The sequence below is a fragment of the Bicyclus anynana genome, chromosome 25 (genome assembly GCF_947172395.1).
Source record: "Bicyclus anynana chromosome 25, ilBicAnyn1.1, whole genome shotgun sequence".
In the NCBI taxonomy this organism is placed as follows: Eukaryota; Metazoa; Arthropoda; class Insecta; order Lepidoptera; family Nymphalidae; genus Bicyclus; species Bicyclus anynana.
This window is the reverse complement of record NC_069107.1, coordinates 5,123,251-5,139,244: the sequence shown is the minus strand read 5'-3', so window position 1 is coordinate 5,139,244 and position 15,994 is coordinate 5,123,251. Positions and strand designations below refer to the sequence as shown.

At 36.1% G+C, this 15,994-nt stretch overlaps 1 protein-coding gene across 1 annotated transcript in view; it reads right to left on the bottom strand.

Moving 5' to 3' along the window:
- Nucleotides 1-1,077: 1,077 nt before the first annotated feature.
- LOC112044052 (catenin delta-2) overlaps nucleotides 1,078-15,994 on the bottom strand; it is an 84,946-nt gene continuing 70,029 nt past the window's right edge. The window contains exons 15-20 of the mRNA XM_052889190.1: nucleotides 15,015-15,156; nucleotides 13,999-14,171; nucleotides 13,073-13,238; nucleotides 11,729-11,857; nucleotides 9,889-10,016; nucleotides 1,078-8,371 (exon numbers count right to left, since the gene is read on the bottom strand). Coding sequence (XP_052745150.1) covers nucleotides 8,249-8,371; nucleotides 9,889-10,016; nucleotides 11,729-11,857; nucleotides 13,073-13,238; nucleotides 13,999-14,171; nucleotides 15,015-15,156 — 861 coding nt within the window. The 3' untranslated portion in view covers nucleotides 1,078-8,248. The remainder of the gene's footprint in view (nucleotides 8,372-9,888; nucleotides 10,017-11,728; nucleotides 11,858-13,072; nucleotides 13,239-13,998; nucleotides 14,172-15,014; nucleotides 15,157-15,994) is intronic.

Here is a 15,994-nt window from a genome sequence, read left to right as displayed (position 1 = left end):
GCATTTTTAGTATTTTTTTTGTATTTATTGTACTGTAAATTTCTTTGTGGTGTACATTAAAGTGTATTTTCATTCATTTATTTCTGATTACTACTAAATAACAGATGAGGCTATATATTTCTAATGTCGGATCCTAGACTACTATTTTAGACTGAACACGCCAAGCTTCCCTTTAGGTACCGTAACATGTTGACAATGTTTCCCCAGCTTAACTATCAGGGTTTGAAAATATTTTTGATTGTTATGTTACAGCTGAATGTATGAACTATTTATAAATGTCAATTAGATAGGTAATATATTTAAATTATTATAGTTATTTGATTTTTTATTTGTTGAATAATCAAGCATTATTAAATGATTATTGTCGGTAAGAAAATTTATTAACGAAACTTAACTTATTTATGATAATTATGAAATTTTGTACATATTGTTAATAATTAGTTTCAAACCCTGACAATTTTTAATTATTTAGGACACTACTTGGTAATTATATAAAACGTGAGCATTCATACAGGTAGGATTTTTTTTTTATATTTTAATTAAATATTCGACTAGTACAAGAATTTAAAATTATTTCAAACGTCAACTTTCCATACAAATTATTCACCCACACGTTCAGAAATCATTTTTGTTACATACAAACTTGCAATATCGCTAGATAATTTTAACTATTCAATTATATACTATAAAAAGTTACTAACAATGTCTAATATCCAATTGCGTAAAAAATGTTTAAAAAAAACAATGTATTAATGTATAAAAAAAAAAACATTAGAAGCCTATATCATCAATACAGACAAACCTACAAGCAAAATACTACTCTACTCAGAGTGATATAAAAGTATTTTGCTTGTAAAAAAAATATAAATGTTAATAAATATAAGTTTCAATAGTCTTCTCAAACAAATCCATATATTTGAATTAGCAGTCAACCAGCTACCGTTTGTAATAGTATAATATCCTATATTTTAAACGTAGGTAGAATAATAGACAAATAGGCCATTTTTCTTTAAAAAAAATCATTTAACGAAAATAATGTAAATAATAGTAAAATAAGGGAAATAAAAAGAAAACAAATCCAAATAAAAATCATTCTTTAATTTTCGGTGTGTATAATATAATTTTCTTTATGTTAGAATGAATATTTGCTATTAAAATCTACTTACAACATGACGTAATATTAAGAAAAACTATTTAATACATTCTAAATAATGTCGCAACGACAAAATTAATAATGATTAATTAATTATTTGTTTGTTAAATAAAATTTCATTAATAAAACTTAAATAAAATATAAATAAATCGAGTATTACTGTTCCAACAACTCTTACAATAGTCTGTGGTGTGACCACAGACAACAAATATAATTATTTAAATTGTGGTGTAACACTAGAGATAGTGATTTTTTAAACTTAGATACTACTTTAAACCTTCAAGAGATCTCGTGGGTATCGCGGCAGCACTAGAAACTTTATATTATTTTTTTATTACTATCAAAATATTTAAATCAAATAAAAAAAACTAAAATTATTGCAATTGCTATACTGGATTCTTGTCCTTTTGCGACTACCGTATACTTTACAAAACAGGCAAGAGGCAAAACGAATCTTTGTCTATAAAAAATAAACAAAAATCATCAAAATTATAAATTTCTTCCTTAATTTTGTTTATAAGTTTCTTTTATATAACGCCATTTTATATTAGTATACCTCAAAACTATATGATATGGCGCAACTGTCTAAAGAAAACATTAAACTATCAAAAAATGCCAAGCGAGGCTCTGTGGCCTAGAGATTACAAATAAAAAATCTAGAGCTGCCAATGGAAGTTAGACATTCAGTATACATATGTATAGGTAATGCAAAATAATAAGTAATTTACTATACAACAATACTTAGAGCGTTAGATAAATATAAAATTTGATGTTAGATTACATTTAAATGATGATAAATGATGTAATATCAAGGTAATGATAATAATGCCTACAATTGCCTAATTTACTCACGAAAATGAAAAACCATAAATAGAAAAATATCGTAATGATTAAATAATTAAAAAAAAACAAAGTTGATCTTTCTTACAACTAAACCGAAATATTTGTAATATGTGGATATTTTTATTTAAAAAAGAAATGGTTTCACTTCATAGAAGCGACGCCGCCCTGGCAAGCAATATTGTATTGAAAAAACTATCTCTTCACAATCGCTACATCGTTTGTAATAAAATATCATACAAAACTTACATATACACTGTCATAATCATACAACATGGATTGCCATACATGCACTACAATTCACATTTAACTCAAAGATTTTATACTATTGGATATGTTATGTGCCTACAAAATCACCCCAAAAAGTGATCCGAATTTAACTTCTCCACTGAGCGCATACATGCACAATTTTGTGTTTACTTACATTATATAGTTACTCATATGTGTATATAGATTTTATACTTCTTGAATACACAACTCGACATTGTAGACAATAGTTGTTGCGACTAAATGAAATTAAGACAATTAGCCACTTTTGTTCGCCTCAGTTTCGATACGTTAGTGACATATTTACTTGAATAAAATTATAAAATCTTTGCAACACTCATTTTCCGCACAGTTTAGCTCTACATTTACATACATATTTCTCTTTTATATGTTTGAATACATATAAAAGAGAAATATTTAAGACACTTTGTACGTAAATGTAATGCTATGACTTCTAGAGATAAAAACTCAAACCTATTCAGGTAGGACCTCTAGAAGTGATTACTTATCAATGTATCAGTGTTTAATGCCAATACTAACGCAATCCATGCTATATAAGTATGACGTCACTTAAATCATATAATGCACTGGATGAGGGTAATTTTGTACCAGGTTACTCAGTCAAACACCTTCGCGTCGCGGACGTTTGGAAATGCATTATTGTGCATAAAAATACATCGAAATAGAAAATCACAAAAAAACCCTTACGTTTACCGCTTATATTTTTAATTACACTATATTATGATCCGAGAGCTGGTGGAAAATTTTGACGGGGTGCTTGTTAAATTTACAAAAAAAAAAAATCAGAGCTGTATAAAGTGCAAAGACTAATATGCAATATGTTAGTTGTCTAACTCTGCAGTTTCTTTACATAACAGAATTATTTTTACCTTCGTTAACACTGATTGGCCAAAAAAAAAATAAGTAGATAACTAAAGTTACTAAAAAAACCTTAATAATTACACTTCACTATCTCACAATTCGAAAGAATCCTTAAATATGTTACTCGGTTCTTTTAAAAGCTAAAAGGCTTGTAGACGCTAATTGTTCGATACGATTTACGATTCATATTTTCCTCATTAGACCACTACTAATAATAAAACTCCAGTTTTGTTCCCAATATTAAGTAATAACAAGCGAGTCAATGTTCTGACTCAAAGTCAGTTAATATGTAACAACAACCTTTACATAACCACACCCGAAAGGTTCTCAGTTTCTAAAAATTAAAATCAAAATTCTTTTATTTCTAGTAGGCTCACTTTACAAGCACTTTTGACACGTCAGTTGACTATATGTAAAGATTCTTCTATCAAGCACTGCCTAAAAATTTGCCACCCGCTCTCGGCTTATTATGTTCGATTATGTGAAATAAATAGCTACAACACTAGAAAAAAAAAAATTAAATAAAACGAAGGGAAATCGCCTATCGATTTTCTAAACTAAAGCTGCCAACTTCACAAACACGTTTAAGGTCATTAAAGCGACCCAACACTGCTGATGCTACAGAGTTGCATGTAGACTCCGCGCCACGAAAGAAGTCCCGAGGCTCAAACCTGAACTAAAATTGACAGCGTCTTACACAAATGACAATAAGACCGCCATTACAAAATTACAATGAGCGCCATTAAGAGATTAGCGCCGCGTCTACGGGACTTGTTTTGTGACGCGGGGTATACATCGTATATCCATAGAACTCTATATAGACACTAATCGCACTAGAGATTGTGTATCAGGTGCTGAGTAGCTCTAATGGGCTGTGACCCTTAATGTTATTAATTCTTTGTTTGAGAGATCATGAACGCTCAGTGGGCGATTTATTTTTGTAACTATTTTTAAACTTTGTTATAGGATACATAAATTGTTTAAAAGCTTAAAATATCCTTTCGTGATTTAATTTTTGAATTCGATTTGTGATTTACTTTAAAATTATTCAAAAACCACATCACAAAAAGATGAATAGTCTGTTTTTTTTATTGAAAAAAAAAAAAAATGATGTCTCGCACATTATGACATTTACTTACAAAAAATTGATAGGTACCAAAAAAAAATTCAACAATAAACATCTCATTACATCGAAAAGAATTGAAACTATTTTAATAAACACAGTGATATCGTGCATTAAAATAGTTTCACTTCAAAGTACAGTCGACCAACGAAATGTTATAACTGTCAATAATCTGTCAAAAAAGTCGACAGATTACAGAACGCGTTCATTTCAACATTAACAGGAAATGTACTTCTGCAATGAATAGCTATATTTATGAACCGATCACACACAAATGCAGTGAAATTCTCAACAAATGACAGTGCGTATCTACAAACGGAAATGTTAAAGCTTACACATACAATCTAATAATGCTCTTAACGCTATATAAAAGACGGATATTCCTTAAGTATATAAGAGGACAATAGACACCTATATTACATTATTCAAAGGTTTTGGAATGAATACAAAATATTACAAAAACTTCATATCGCATCATCGTCTATTAGCCCCCCACTCGTAATATTTACGACTCTTAGATAATATATAAGGGCTAAGTGTCTACTGTATACAATATAAATATAACAATATTCAAATCCTGAATATTATAAAGTACATTATGGTTAAGATAATACATCGATCGTTCATTTCACTTATGCCTAATCCGTAGCATATTTTGACAAGAGACAGTCAGCAACGAACATCACTTAATTTTTCACATAGGTTTTTTCATTTGACAGATCTTTCTAAGGCTAATTCGCTATCGAACGAACAGCAAAATGAATGCATATCTGACAAAATTGTCTGTCTGTCAGAACGTCCCATACATACAAATTCGTGTATGCAAATATATTTGTGCGTTAAAGGTAACAGTGAAAAACAAACCACTCAAATAACAACACGGAAACGTCGAATGGATTGTTTTTCAACATTTTTTATTATTTTTTTGTCGCTGACTGTACCTCTTAGTAGAAAACGATTATCGAAATTCCATACGTCAATGATATATCGACAGTGAGCCTCAGTAAATAGAAAAATTCAACACACAACATCAACCTGTATCCCCATCGCGAAATAGTTTAGTAATAAAATGGCACGACTATGTACAAGGGGGAATTGACTCGATCGTGTTTGAACATATGTAAATTCATGGTTTTCGGACGAAAAACGTATGAAAAAAAAACCTTGAATCTATAACTCGTGCGCATTAACTTGACACCTGGCCACCAAACACATCCATACAAACTCAGTACAAACATCATTCGAGCCCGGCGTCAAGTTAATCCACACGAGCTGTACTTTCATAACACAGACATTAGGTCGGAATAAAGTTATTAATCTTCAAAGTCAGTAAAACGAACCTAATAATACTGTAATTAAAGTTCAAATTCTTCTACATTTCGACAGCCAGCATAACTCTGTAAAATATGAATGTGATAAAGAATTTACGACTTTAATACAAAGACCATTATGTCCATTTTACTTTGTTAACGGAACTTTTCACAGTAATTTTGGTGATGACGATTTTATATGAAGCCAGGTTTTTTATGGATACTTTTTGACCAAAAACTAATAATTGTTCCCAACAATTCAAATAATAATCGATAAATAACTACAGATGGTTATTTTTTAATACGTATTTCGCCTTGTACATTCCTTAACTTCACAATACCACTAAAAATAAATAAATAAGTTTGAACTGTATTCAACTAGATTTTCATAATACAACCAAATCCCAAATCAAATAGGACTTTTAACAATTAAAATATTAATTTTTTTAGCAGCCGACATTAATTTCTTGTACTTACCGTAATTTATTTTAAATAATTAATATTATACAAAAAAGCGAAATAAAAGTGTAATTTAATAAACTCCTGTCCATAGTAATGATTTCATCGTGATTATACAACCGATTATTCATAATTCTTTTATGGAGCATAAATTTTCTAAATTGCCATACTATATTGATTTTAATTAAGTTAAGAATTGAGAACCTCCTCCTTTTTGAAGTCGGTTAAAAATGCGATATTCAAAATGCTACCGCCGTGTCAGCCATATCAATCAATCCTTTCAAATCCCTGCTTCAATAATACAAGTACGCACAACAAATATTAAAATACATACTCATAATTTAATTTAGGGTAAATAATAAAAAAAATAAAAGCAATCAAAATGCAAAATTAAAATCTTTTTACACTGGTAATATCACGATTAAAATTACTATGTATGTGAAAATGTTTACCCCAGAAACAAAATAAAGGTTTTCTCAAAAACTAATTAAAAATAGATTTCAAAGACAGAGTTGTCGATTTTACATCTGAACAACGATTTTCAATTGTCTGCCATTTAGCGTCAGTTACTTTGTCTATTATTTTATTTTTCATCTAAACTCAGCTGATAAATAAAAAAATAAGAATATTTGGACCTTTGACAATAATATCTGTAAGCCATTCGTACTTGAGAACAAGAAGTTAAAGGGTACCCTTCAATCAATAGTGTGACATGAAAGAGTATAAGTTAATAAAAGTGGAACTAATAAAGTCGTAGTGTGGCAACACCACTAATATCACAAAGATCTGTTATTATAGAGCAACCAATTATTATTGATAGTTTAATCAGATTATTAAAATAATAGTAGAAATTAGAATAATTACCAGACCAATTACAAAAAAAAATCATTTTTTTTTTCAATTTAGTAAACTTAAATCATGAAACTGATGAGATGATGCTCGGTGTTAAATAGTGATGTAAGTATTTTCCAAATATATTTATTAATGTATTTAGATTTAAAATAAGAACATAATATTGTCAATTATTATTAAGTATCAATGCAGAGTGCTCGCAAGATAAGTCTGCGCGCGACTGATCTTGATGCCAGCTTTACTGCGATATCTTAATTATTCGCCTAGAGTTAGATAGAGAAAGTCGACAATATGGCGACATTTGATTAGTTCTTGATTTTGGCCGCACTATAGTTGCAATCACAAGTGGATGACAGTACACAGGGTTACCATATGACAATAAGTGGCCTCATTTATTTTCTACTCTTTTGTGTCGCACATACATTATCCGTCATACATTTTACTGGCAAATATTATGAATAATCACACACGCTGGCCAGACCAATGTATAATGAGCAAACATCGTGATATTTTGTATGACGGTGACTATCTGTCTTGTTCATAAACTTATCCATGTAAGATGAGTGTTAAAAAAATCGAGGATTATTTTTGGCGCGTGTCATAGACATGCATATTATAACATATTTGGTAAGCAATAATGCAACGAGTGGAACATGCTTACCTAGAATTCACACTTCACTTGAAGATATCCATATTAAAGATAGCTAAAACGGAATTACGTTTTTAGGCTATGAATTGGTTTGACGCATCACGCATGATGTCAAATCCGGTGTTACCATATAAACTTCTTCGACATCGACCATGTCATAGGGTATAGTTTAACGACTTTTTGTCGGCGTCAATAGTACTTGCACGCCATGAAAATAAATAAATTAAAGGACGCGGAATAAACGGAATTACTTAGGTTTGACGTAGCACGCGTGACGTCAGATCCGGAACTACACTGGTGTTGCCAGGTATGGTAATTGCTCGACATCAGCCATTGCTCTGTTTTAGTCTAGCTAATCTAGCGAGGGCTCCGCAGCGGCGTTTGTGCTTGCACACCATGAAGAGTATAGCGGAATAAACGAATTTATTAAGTAATAATGGTTTGACGCAGCACGCGTGACGTCAGATCCAGTGTAGCCAGGTTTTTCCCTACAACTTTCTCGACATCGGCCATTGCTGTGGTTCGGAGTAGTCCAGCGAAGGCTCCACAGTGGCATTTATGCTTGCTTGCAAAGATAAACACATTAAAGGAAGCGGGGTAAACGGAATCACTTATGTTATGAATTGCTTTGACGCAGCACGCGTGACGTCAGATCCGGTGTTGCCAGCTTTTTCCCTTCAACTTCCTCGACCTTGGCTGTGGTTTGGGGTAGTCTAGCGACTGCTCGGTGGTGGCATTTGCGCTTGCACGCCTTGAAGGTTCATGGGCCGGCCGTTGGGGTTACCCATGCCGAGCCCGTCTGCGTAGTTGACGTCCATCGCAGGTATGTCATCGTTCTGAAAGATTAATTTCATCATTTACAACCCATATTAGACTTACTTTTGAGCACGAGTCTCCTATTAGAATGACAGGGTCAGGGTGACAAGTCCACCACACTGGCCCAATGGCGAATTGGCAGACTTAACAGACATAGATAAATAAGAAAATTCTTGTATATGCAGGTTTGCTTTACCGTTTCAGACACGTGATATTTAATTTCTAAAAATGGACATAACTGAAAAGTTGGAGGTGATTATTGGAGGATTATATTGATTATGTTAAATTTTTCACTGAATACTATTATATATTAATGATAAAGACCGGATTTAGCTGTGATTTTTTTGGTATTATAATGAACCATATTGATGTTATGGAAACCTAATATTGAAGAATTTTACATTTCATTATCATATTTGTAAGATTAGATTGACTCTGATTAGATTGTGATTGTTAAATCACTATCTGATAGTAATAACAATAACGACGGCCTCCGTGGCGCAGTGGTATGCGCGGTGTAGTTACAAGACTGAGGTCCTGGGTTCGATCCCCAACTGGGGATCGAACCCAGGACCTCAGTGTTGTTGAAAATCGAATCGATTGATGTTTTCTTAATTGGTCCAGATGTGGCTGGTGGGAGACTTCGGTTTACCACCCTACCGGCAAAGACGTACCGCCAACCAATTTAGCGTTCCGGTATGATGTTGTGTAGAAACCGAAGGGGGTATGGATTTTCATCCTCCTCCTAACAAGTTAGCCCGCTTCCATCTTAGTTGCATCATCATTACCATCAGGTGCGATTAAATTTAAAAAAAAAACAGTATCAATGGCTTAACATGCTCTAAGACATACTACAGTGCCACCAGGTTATCAATGAGAAATTCTCAGCTGCTACAGACAATTTCTCGTAAGAAAGAAAGGGTCAATATTTCAAAAACCAACCCTAGGATTCGAACCCCGGGGCCTTTTGAAATTGAATTTATACAAAAATTCAGGAATTTTAGAATTGTAATAAATCTAACGCAATGTCGGACCAACGAAACAGATTTTTTATAATTATATGCATTTTTTAGTAATTCATTTATTTTACAATATACAAACTTTACCAAAAGCGATCAAGAACAGGCACAAAAATCCAGCAGACCCACGTGATAACATTTTATATTTTTACAGTCACAAAGCATCACCTCGAAGTCATTATAAATCGTTACCCAACTCAGAATCTTTATAATGCGATGTCATTATTTACCGTCACACTAGGTCATTATAAAGCGTCACCTCAAAGTCGTTATAATGCATTACCAGAGTCATTATAAGGCGTCACCTCAAAGTCGTTATAAAGCGTCACCTCAAAGTCGTTATAATGCATTACCACAGTTATTATAAACCGTCACACCAGCGTCATTATAAAACGTTACTTCAAAGTCGTTATAAAGCATCACCTTGAAGTAGTTATAATGCTTTATCCGATAAATTATAAGGCGTCACTTCATAGTCGTTATAAAGCGTCACCTCAGAGTCGTTACAAAGTCGTTACCTCTCGATGGCGTCGTATGGTGCGGTCCTCGTAACGCGTGCCGCCCGTGGAAGCCATGGGCCGGCTCAGGGTGCTGTTGGCAGCAGACGGCGAGTGCGGCGCGCCTCCAGACATCGGCGTACCCTGACCTACAGCCCCATGCAACCAACATTCGGCTATTTACATTTGAACGTACAACACAAAACATATCCTAGCCCGACCAGAGAATAAAAACCTCGCTATTTTATGAAAAATTAAAAAAAAAAAGAGTAATGATTTCGTGGTTGATGACTCATTTTCGTGGTGGTTTAGACATAATTGTACGCCACCAAACAAGGTTTTTTATTTCTGATCGGGCATTACACATAATACAATTTACAAGACATACATATAAATCATACAATAATAACAATTAAATATTGCCCCCGAACCATAGATGTGTGATATATGTTTATGCGAATTTTTAAATGCATAATTAAGCTGAGATTATTTTTAACGTGACTATTAAGTTCTTTTATCAGGCTTGTTTTCTTAGAGAACCGATCAATGCTCAAAGTATCTTGGCGTGATCGAATCAGAAATGAAGAGATCCGCAGAATCTCTCGACATAGCTCAACGAGTCGCACAGCTGAAGTGGGTGCAGTTCAAAGTTCGAAGAGCCGATAGACGTTAGGCTCCTAACGAATGGTGACCATAAAACGCAGTGTTGATTCCACTAGTTGGATCGACGACATCAAGCGGGTTGCAGGGATCCGCTGGATGGAGGCACCATAAGGTAGTCTTTACAAGAGCCCTTATTAAAACTGCGAATGTCCATCGACTAATAATGATGTTTATAATTTCCCTTTCCAAGAAAGTCTGTGCTAGAGGCATGCATAATGCCAGGTTGTTTCGAGCCTTGTTTCATAACGCTTTACTGCAATCCATTCGTAAAATACTAGTCCAACGGAGGTTTCCAAATATTGATATAGAAGTAGAAAAATACATGATAATTAAGAAATATGTGCAGTGAAATCAGTGGTCATCCCTCACATATACACAACATAGACATTTGACATATTTATACAATTAGACATTTAGACATCCATTCACTTCAGTATACGCCAAACTTCGAGTCAGCTTGGACATTGCATTGAACAATGCAGCAATTCTTTACTCAATTGGGATGTCTTGTGTTATGATCGGACTCCAAGTTTGGCGCGGTCTTTACATACATATAACAAATATTTTTACATTATTCGGTTTACAACGACCCGGAGATATACACATGTCGCAGCCATTGGATTGAACTAGCCAGTTAAAAGAACACCTATGCCGTTCATTAATTGAAATGGTTAAGAATCAATATAGCCAAGTAATTAATCGCAACGTTCAACAAGATGCCTGAATATCGCAAGACATTTAGTTAATGACAGATACATATAGAAACGAAGGTCGATAATTTGAAATCGAATAAACGTGGTTCTGTGGCATGATATTATCCTGTGAACCGAGCTAAAACTCACAGCTGTAAAGCTAGTTATTAAAAAAAAAATCTTGCCACTGCTGTCATTGATTATAATTATTAACTCCCCCCTCCCTCGGGGTGACAATGAGTAGGGGACTCATGCACACCCTAAAAACATCAGTCAATATGTACGTTGAAGTTACCCAGTAACCGTCCCATAGCTGTCTTTGTCAGTGGAACTTATAGCTTTAGTCTGTCATCTTCAAAGGGCAGACTTTCGATAAACCAGGATGTTAAACGATGACTTATCGCGGCCTACACATTAAATTGTAGCCCTGGGTTTAATGAACGGCCTAGGCAGCCTATTAGCCAGCTATATCAACCAGATGGCTACATAGTATCCGTACAACTCACCGCTAGTGTTGGAGGAAGCTCGCGGCTGGGCGGCGCGCGCTGGTGTTAGGAAGTCCGCCTCACGCCAGCCGTGCTTGCGGTACACTTCGCGCAACTCCGCGTGCGACCACATGGTCATCAACACTTGACCTGGGGACGAAGAAAAAACCTGACCTGAGAAACGACCTACACATAATACCTAGTATAACATGTAAAGCGGAATCCCGCACTAGAAATTCCAGTGTTGGTCGATTCACACCAGAATTGATGACATCACGCGAGTCGCAGGGATTCGCGGGATGCAGGCGGCTCAGGATCGTGAAGTTTGGAAGTACCCACAAAATGCCCATGTCCTGCAGTGGATGTCCATCGGCTGATACGATGATGATGATGACATGTAGAGCTCGTTTAGAGAAGAACTACCGCAACGCTTATTTTAGCCGAAAAGCAGCATTGTCGTTTCCGGATTTAAAGCTATGTTTCCCGGTACAATAGGGAATATGCTTATATTTCTTTATATTTTTGATTGATTTCGAACAACAAAACTATAACAAAACCCCGAGATATAACGATGAGCAATAGGTAAAAAATTTAAAGGACGTTCATTATAGACCTAAAAAGCAAAAAAAAAGTATCGAGTCAAAAAAACTGAATAAAACGCATTTTCAAGATAGCTGACAATGCACATGGGTAATCTTGGTCGAGAATTTGTAAGCTAAGCTTTTTTAGGATCCCCATCATATCCAAAATTCAGTTTTCTCGGTTTAAAATAATAAAAATTACCTACAATTAAAATTTTGTATTGGGGGTCAAAAAGAACAGTGCACCCCCAAACTTGAACACCTAGGGAGAGCAGTGAGATTGAGCAGACTTTTCTACCTTATACCCCACATGAAACATGTGATAATAGAGCCTCTTTTTGGTAGAGGGCTCAAAAAATTACTTAACTTTACTTTACTTACATAAAAATAGGGGAGGTCCATAAAATCAGCGTACCTGCAAACTTGAGCAACCCGGGTGGAGCTTTAAGATTGAGCAGACCTTTCTACCCTATATACCCTACCTCGAATATCAAACGAGCCTCATTTTAATAGGGGGTCAAAAGGGGGAACAGTGTACCCCCAAACTTGGGCACCCCGGGAAGAGCGGTGAGATAGAGCAGTCTTTTCTATCCTATATATCCTACCTCGAACATCGAACGAGCCTCTTTTTAATAGGGGGTCAAAAGGGGGATCAGTGTACCCCCAAACTTGGGCAACAAGGGAAGAGCGGTGAGATACAGCAATCCTTTCTACCTTATATACCCTACCTCGAACATCGAACGAGCCTCTTTTTAATAGGGGATCAAAAGGGGGATCACCGTACCCGCAAACTTGAGCACCCTGGGGGTGTGGCGATGGCGCTGCTTGGTCAGGTTGAGCAGCCTCTCCACGCCGCCCGCCTCCAGCAGCGAGCGCGAGAACTCCGCGCTCTTCTTGATCACTTCGTTCAGCGTCGCCAGCACTGCTGCTATCGTGTCGTCCGACGTGCCCTGGAATTTCATACGGAGTTCATCAAAACATAATTATTAATTAAGGGTATGAAAGCAATTGTTAGCGTGTTAAACTTTAACATAGAAACTCCCGTCAACTCAACAGTATTTAAGATTACTCCATTTGGCTTATCTAATGCGCTTGAATTGATTCCAAAGTCCTCTTTAATCCATAAGAATCGGACGAAGTCCAATAATTATGTCTGAAGGCAGAAGCAGAAAGGCGTCTCTTCTGAGACTCGGTCCTCGGCTTAGAGGGCCGATCGAATAGGGTATTTTAGCCTGAGTGTCTCAGTCCTTAGTCTGTAGCCATGTGACACATTTTGTACGTTTTCGAAGCGTTAGCGTTTTCAGAAAGAGAATCGATTTGTCACATGGCTAAAGCCCCTGAAGTCCACGTCCAGATGACGTTAGAAAGACGCTGTGTAACTTGTGTTTGCCTGGGAAGCGTTGTCAATCGTTATGTCGTGGTCAAGATGATTTTCGGTCGTCTGGATCTATATAATCAGCATTAGGATCAGGGTTGTAGCAAGTCTCAAAATAGATGCCATAGACAGACATTTCGTCCCCCTTCGATCTCAGAGGTTCGGTCTTTGACAAACATTCTGCGCTCCCTAAAATTCTATTTTCTGCGCTCCCTAAAATTCTACTATTCGCGCTCCTTAAAATTCTACTTTCTGCGTTCCCTAAAATTCTACTTTCTGCGCTCCCTAAAATCCCAAGTAACACCGACCCCCTCATAGATTGTCGTCATACATACCTGGTCATGCTGTTGGTTGCCGCTCGGCAGCTTCTGCACCAGATCCCGCATGGCGTACTTGCCGATCAGCTCCTTGTTCCGCTGGTCGATGGCCAGGTTCCGGAGCGCCGTGGCCACCGCACACACCACCCTGTCCACCTCCATCCGCAACAACTCCACTAAGATCGGTAGACCTGTGCCAAGGAAGGTCAAACTTTAGAAGCAGCAACGAATTAGAGACTTAGGCACATAAGAAGGCTCAGAGTCAGCAAGCGTTTTTGCCTTTGGTTTATCCTTATATGAGAATCATAAATGAGGAGATCCGCAGAATCTATACTAATATTATAAAGCTGAAGGGTTTGTTTGGTTGAACGCGCGAATCTCAGGAACTACTGGTCCGATTTGAAAAATCCTTTCAGTGTTAGATAGCCCACTTATCGAGGAAGGCTATATATTATCCCCGTACGCATACGGAAACGGGAACAAAGCGGGTTGAACCGCGCGGCGTCAGCTAGTAACTAAATAAACAAATAACTCGTAGCACCCTTCGATTCTCTTAAGTGTCAAAATATGCGTTATTTGCTGAAGAAATATTTTTAAGTGATAACTTGTAGGGGAGGGAAAGCCGCTTGGTAACGTAACGCGTTACAGCTGAATTTGGCACGTTTGACATTTGCACTTGACAGACCGAACTTCGGAACTATTTTACGACGACGGACCATTTTAAAAGTTACTATGTTGTTACTGACAAAATCTTCTTAATTTCTTAATTTAAATAATAAATTAGATTCAATTAATTAAAGCAATTAGTTTAAGTTAGCACTTCTGTCGAGTGTCCCAAGACGAAGCCGTTTTTTTTGTTTGACTTTCTTACTTTTCTTTCAAACTTTCTTCACAACTTGAGAAGAAAGTTTCGACTTTTTTCACAACTTCTCAACTCATTCCCGAAATAAAGGTTCTTGACAATAAAGACAGACAGAAGTGATCTTTTATGGGTTCAGTTTTTTCCTTTTGACCTTCGGAACCCTAAAAATTACCTTTCTCTTTCCTCACAGCGGCCCGTATGTCTATGGACGGCTGCCAGTAGCAAGCGGCGAGGTTCTGCAGCGCGCCCGCCGCCGCCTCCAGCGTCTCGGGGTTGGAGCACGTCTGCAGCAGCGCCATGTATAGAGGCACCACCTGGTTAGATACACGGACAAAATGTTATATAGGTACATTTGACTATATACAATTTCTTTGTAAAGGGTATATATAATTAGCTAATATAAAATAACCTTTAGTTAAAGTGAGCCGTGATAGCCCAGTGGATATTTTTTTTTATTTTATTTAATATCAAGCAATACCATACATTACATTATACAATATAATAATAATAATTACAAGATATGACCTCTGCCTCCGATTCCGGAGGGTGTGGGTTCGAATCCGGTCCGGGGCATGCATGCACCTCCAACTTTTCAGTTGTGTGCATTTTAAGAAATTAAATATCACGTGTCTCAAACAGTGAAGGAAAACATCGTGAGGAAACCTGCATACCAGAGAATTATCTTAATTCTCTGCGTGTGTGAAGTCTGCCAATCCGCATTGGGCCAGCGTGGTGGACTTTGGTGCCTTGCCCCTCTCATTCTGAGAGGAGACTCGAGCTTAGCAGTGAGCCGAATATGGGTTGATGACGACGAAGGTGAGTAAGGTAGAGTTTTAATTATTGAATTTGTAATATGGGTTCTAGCTTACATGCTACCGATTTTACTAGACTTCAAGTATTTAATTGTGCTCTATTAGCTAGCCATTTCAACCTGATGACTGTAACATATTAAGTATGTATAGAATGATGGCCTGCAGGTAATTTTTCATTTAGTTGATGGTCGTCAATTGAGAGATTATATTATTTTGCATATCATCGTTTACATCGTTTTGACGGCCTCCGTGGAGCAGTGGTATGCGCGGTGGATTTACAAAACGGAGGTCCTGGGTTCGATCCCCGGCTGGGCAGATTGAGATTTTCTTAATTTGTCCA